The 5033-nt window shown below is 66.5% G+C and overlaps 1 protein-coding gene across 1 annotated transcript; it reads right to left on the reverse strand.

Annotated features, from left to right (window-relative positions):
- Positions 1-6: 6 nt before the first annotated feature.
- Positions 7-5016, reverse strand: CBARP (CACN subunit beta associated regulatory protein). The gene is made up of 7 exons (XM_031661801.1): positions 4266-5016; positions 4043-4182; positions 3764-3828; positions 3265-3409; positions 2869-3040; positions 2485-2625; positions 7-1942 (listed from the first exon to the last, which is right to left on the reverse strand). Exons 1-7 carry the CDS (start codon positions 4521-4523, stop codon positions 1574-1576), a joined length of 1290 nt encoding a protein of 429 aa, XP_031517661.1. The 5' UTR covers positions 4524-5016; the 3' UTR covers positions 7-1573.
- Between the last annotated feature and the right edge of the window lie 17 nt (positions 5017-5033).

Here is a 5033-nt window from a genome sequence, read left to right on the forward strand (position 1 = left end):
CACACACACGCACAGAGAAGTGGGCCCTGGTTTGGGCCAGACCCCAGGTGGCATCTCCCCAGGCCAGGTGGGTGTGGACAGTGGCTGTATGTACACTCTGGAGTACAGGTGAGGAAACTGAGGCACGGAGGGCAGACATGCTAGGACCAGAGAGCCTGGGCAGGGCAGGGCCAGGAAGCAAGTGAGTAGAAGGGCCTCAGGCACTGGTAGTGCCCCAGGGCAGCCCTGGTCAATGTGTGGCCACTCATAAGGACGTGTCCTGGACACCTGGTGGCCTGCACAGCCTGGCTCAAACTATGGAAGGCATGAGAGAGTCACATACAGGTTTGGTGGGGACTAATGAGGAGAGGGAGAGCGGTGCCCTCTCCTGCCAGCTCCACCCTGGTCTGGGGAACGCTGGGGGACTGCCCCACCCCTGCCTCGGCCCCCTTCTCCCAACAGCCTCCCCAGCGAAGCTTGAGTGGGCAGGCCCCAGGGGCAGGGAGGCAGTTACCCAGCAAATAGGTTGTGGGTTGTGCTGCAAGCACATTGGACTCTAAATGTCTCTAGTTGCCACCAGGGCTCCATTCATCTCAAGATCTGGATTCTCTCAGCGGGACTGGGGCAGCCAGAGAAGGCCTTCCCCTCTCTGGCCCCTAGCCACCTTGGGGTGGGGGTTGGGAGAACTCACCCCACCCCTGCTGGCTGGAGCCAGGCCCCAATACGGGGTCTCCCACTGTCTGATGGCGTGTCCTCTGTCACACTGACAGCACCTTCTCTCTGCGTTTGTCCCCTGTCCCGGCCTCACCTGACAACTGGACCTGCCACCCCCTCCACAAGGCAGAGCAGGGCCCCAGCCCCTCTGGCCTGCCCTAGCCCTGCTGCCGGAGCTACGGATGGGACCCCTCTGCTCCCGCCACACACTCCTGCCCCAAGCCCAGAAAAGGCAGCCCCGTCTCCAGGATCCTGCCTGACCCAAGGCCTGCAGAATTCAAGGACTACAGAGATCTATGTGCTACAGCCCAGAGGGCAAAGCGCCGCCCCCACCCCCAGCTTCTGTAAGTTTTTCTGGCACACAGACACGTGCATTCGTCCCGCAGTGCCTCCTGCTGCTTCCTCACCTCAACAGCAGCACTGAGTTGTGGAGACAGCCTCTCCGACCATAACCCCACGAATGCCACCATCTGGGGCCTGACGGGAAATGTCTGCTGACCCCTGGCGCAGTCCAACACTTACTTCGTGTCAGAGGAAGCCAGAGCCCAGACCGGCAGAGGGCCTTGGCCAGGGTCACACATCAGCTGATGCTCTGGCCAGCGGGCAAGGGAGGGGCTCCTGGAGAACTCACCTTCCGCTCACATTCCCAGGGATGAGAGCCCAGCGTGGCCGGGAGGGGATGCAGGCCGCAGGCCCCACCCTCTACGCTGCACAGTGACCAGGTGGCCCCCTGACACCCTCCTTTACCACCTCATCCTGGGTGCCCCAATGACCTGAGAGGAGTCAGGGCACGCAAAGCCCTCCCACACAGGGCACTGGAGCTAAGTGGGTCTGGCTCAAGCTGCCCACACACTCAGCCCTCCCAGCGGCCTGCAGAACCTCAGGCAGGATGCCCGCTGGCAGACTGGGCAGGGCCAGGCCCCAGAGCATTGGCTCCCCACCCAGCCCACAACCTCCTGCTCCTGGATGTCCAGGGCAGCCCCTGGCAGCCACCACCAAGCCCGCAGGGGCCACTCTCCACCAGGTGCCACAGCTCACCTCTCGTGTCCAGACTGGCCGCCCGCTGGCTGGGCTCCAGCTTCCACTTCTTGACCTTGAAGTAGGGGCTGGCCCCGTCCAGGCTGGCGTGGCGGCGCAGGCGGGTGAGGAACTGCAGAACGGTACCCGTCCCGGATCCCGGGCCCACCTCCCCAGGTCCTGCTGCAGCCCCGGGCCCTCCAGCCTTGGTGCTCCTGGTACCGGCATCCAACTGGCAGGGAACAGAGATGGCGCTCAGACTAAGACCTCTTCCCGGCCCCGCGTGCTGGCCCCAGATGGCCCTAGGTTAGGAGACAGTCCCAAGGACCCCCATCACTGGGACAGAGAGGGGTACCTGCTCGGAGAGGAGCAGAGGCAGGAGGAGGGGCACTCGGTGGCTGGGTGCGCTACACAAGGGTGCTCTGCCCTCCGGGGAAGATCCCTGGACATGGTGTTTGGAGAGAGAAGGTGGTGTGTGTCTAGGAGCTTTCTCGCCCACGGCGTGGGCTGCAGGTGAGGGAGGGCAGGGGTGGTGCACCCTCTCCAGCGCCTAGGGAATGTCAATGAGGTAGGAGCCTGGGGTGCCCCTGCGTGTAAGTACACGCAGTCGGTGCGGTCGGCTCCCGCTTTCTCCCGTGTGCAATGACCTGGCGGGCCAAGGAGGGCCGTGGTGGGTGGGAGGTCATAGGCTGACGGTGGTCCTGGATTGGAGGCAGGGAGGGGAAGGACCCTCCCGGGCTGTGGACACTGTGGGGGACGCGCAGGGGCCCTCACCGAGATGCCTTCCCCAGAGTCGCTAGATGCCGAGGGGCTGATCTCCGCAAAGTCAGTGGCGCCCGCGGCCGAGTTGTAGGGATCACCTGGCAGGGCGGAGCTGGGGCCCACGGAGCGGCCCGTGAGGGCCTTCCCCGGGGGCTGTGGGACAGAGCCAGGTGGGGGAGGAAGCAGTGACAGGTCAAAGAGCATGGGTGGGTGAGGGGCACGGGTGGGTGAGGGGCATGCTGGGCTCGGCTCCCTGCCCTGCTCCACCCCACCTCGCCCATCCCAAGATGAGGGCCACCCCGAAAAAGAGTGAGTGAGGGCATGGGGGCCCAGGAGTCCCTGGGGCTGCCCCCACATCCCCCGAGGAACCCCGATGGCTGCTGCCCATAGGCTCACCTGGAAGATGGCCAAGGTGGTCTTGGGAGAGGTGGCTGGGTGGGGCGTGGCAGCCGAGCTGGCCTCACCCGAGTCACACTCATGGATGGTGACAATCTTGAGGGGCGGCAGGTGCAGGTGTGTGAGCCGGGCATTCTTCAGGTGGTGGAAGTCCCCCTCCGTCAGTGTGTACCTGCGACGGTATCTGGCCGTCAGAGCCTGCCCACCTCCCATGCCTGATGCCACAGCTGCTGCGCTCTGCCATCCACTCTGCCGGCCAAGGCCGCCCCACCGCACAGTCCCAGTTCAGGGCCTCCGCCTTGGTCCCTGCAGCCTCTGCGCACAGCTCCTCCCCTGTCCCAAGCAGCCATGACCTCAGACAGGCCCTGGGGTACCCCCTGACGCCACCCTGCTTACCGGCGGCCCTTGTCCTGCGTCTTGCGGCTCTGCTCGAACAGCGCCGCCTCGTTGAAGGAAACCCGGCGGCCAGTGGAGCTGGTGGACAGGAAGCGCTCAGTCTCCGCATCCTGGCTCTCGGGGTCCTCCCCCCGGAAGTCGGGGTCTGCGTGAAGAGGCAGGAGAGGGTGGGCCCCGGGTGGGCCGCGCCAAGGGCCTGGTCCCGGGAGGGCCGCTCCTCGGGCAGCCGGGACGGGGAGGGCTGGGGCCACGGCGCGGGCGGCCGGGCGGGTGGGGCGAGGGACACTCGTCCATCCGCTCACACACTCACTCGCTCAGCACGCGCCTGGGCCCACCTACGCCTGGGCGTTAAGGAAACAGAGATGAGTCGGAATCGAGCTGCGCCCAGTCTGGTGGGGGAGACAGACAGACACAGACGGTCAGGCGGCCCGAGGGGGCAGCGGGTGGCCAAGGGGCAGATGGACAGGCGGGCGCGCAGCTGGGCTGGCCAGCACCTCACCTTGGGCCGGGTGGGTGCCGTTGTCCAGATAGGTGGTGGTGGTCTTCTCCACTTCCTCCATGGCCCTGGGAGAGACATCGGGAGAGCCCAGTGGCACCAAGGGCCCAGAGAACCGCAGTGGGTCTCGGCTCTCTGCCCCAAGCCAAGGCCCTGTGCATCACCCACTCTCCAGAGGCACAGCCCACCCTGTGACTCAGAAGCCAGTGAGGTAGGTCCCCCATACCCGACTGGTGCCCACAACCACCATGCACCTGCCCAGCCGAGGTGGGGGCCTCGCACCTGTTGAGGCGCTGGTGGACGTCCCAGCAGCGCTTGCAGAGGAGCAGGACGCCGGACAACACCACCAGCGTGCCCCCCACGAACAGCGACATCACCACCACCAGCAGCACGTAGTTGTCCAGGATGGGGTCTGGCTCTGCCTGCGGGCATGCCGGGGGCGGGGCGGTCAGGTGCTGCTGGCCTGGACGACCTCCAGCCCCTCCCACCTGTCCCCTGCACCCACCGTGGGGCGTCCAGTGGCGTTGTCCCACGACGTCGTCAGGGCTACTGTGGCAGTGGTGGTGGTGGTGGTGGTGGTGGCGGCCGCGGCGGCGGTTGTGGCCATGGTGGCTGTGGGCTGCATTCTGAACTGGGGAGGAGGGCCCTGCAGGGAGGAGGCCTGGTCAGCTCCAGCTAGGCCTGCTTCTCCTCCAGGAGCCACTGCAGACGAGCCAGGTCTTCCCTGCGGGACCGGGAGCCCACACAGGGGCCAGTGACTCATGGAGAGGCGGCAGAGCCGGAGGCAGCCTCCACCCGGCTTGGCTCTGGCGGGAGGGCCCGGGGGGCTCTCTCTGGACCTCCATCTTACATCCCCATGGCAGGGGAGGAGGCCTGGCCCTCTGAGGGTGCGCCTGTGCCCATCACAACTGCACACAGCCGGTGCAGCCTGTCCTGCAAGATAACGCCAGGCCCTGGAGCTCCGCGACGGGAAGGGCAAGCACTGGGAGGAATGGGGACAACGAGGCGGTGCGGCCAGCTCCAGAGGGATCCAGACGCCCTGTCCGCCCCATCACTACCCCCGCCCCAAGAAGTTCAGCTACACCGTGGCAGGGCCCACCCCGCCATGGTTGGGTAGAGGGAGACCTCCCGCTGCCCGCGCGCGGGGGAGGGCGAAGGGGCTGGGTGCGTGTCCCCGGGTCACGACTCCCACGACTCTGGGAGGTGGAGGTCCCCCGGTGCTGAGCGCTGGTGGGAGTGCAAGGGACAAAGGAGGCGCATCTGTTCCCGGCCC

This window comes from Papio anubis, unplaced genomic scaffold (genome assembly GCF_008728515.1).
Source record: "Papio anubis isolate 15944 unplaced genomic scaffold, Panubis1.0 scaffold2513, whole genome shotgun sequence".
Lineage (NCBI taxonomy): Eukaryota > Metazoa > Chordata > Mammalia > Primates > Cercopithecidae > Papio > Papio anubis.

Bases quoted from the DNA above. Each gene is read 5' to 3' on its own strand.
- CBARP (XM_031661801.1), bottom strand. From the start codon at position 4,523: ATGAGTCACTGGCCCCTGTGTGGGCTCCCGGTCCCGCAGGGAAGACCT. The intron at 3,041-3,264 runs GTAAGCAGGGTG...ATACCGTCGCAG, and splicing joins ACGCAGGACAAGGGCCGCCG to GTACACACTGACGGAGGGGG. The intron at 2,626-2,868 runs GTGAGCCTATGG...TCTGTCCCACAG, and splicing joins CCACCTTGGCCATCTTCCAG to CCCCCGGGGAAGGCCCTCAC.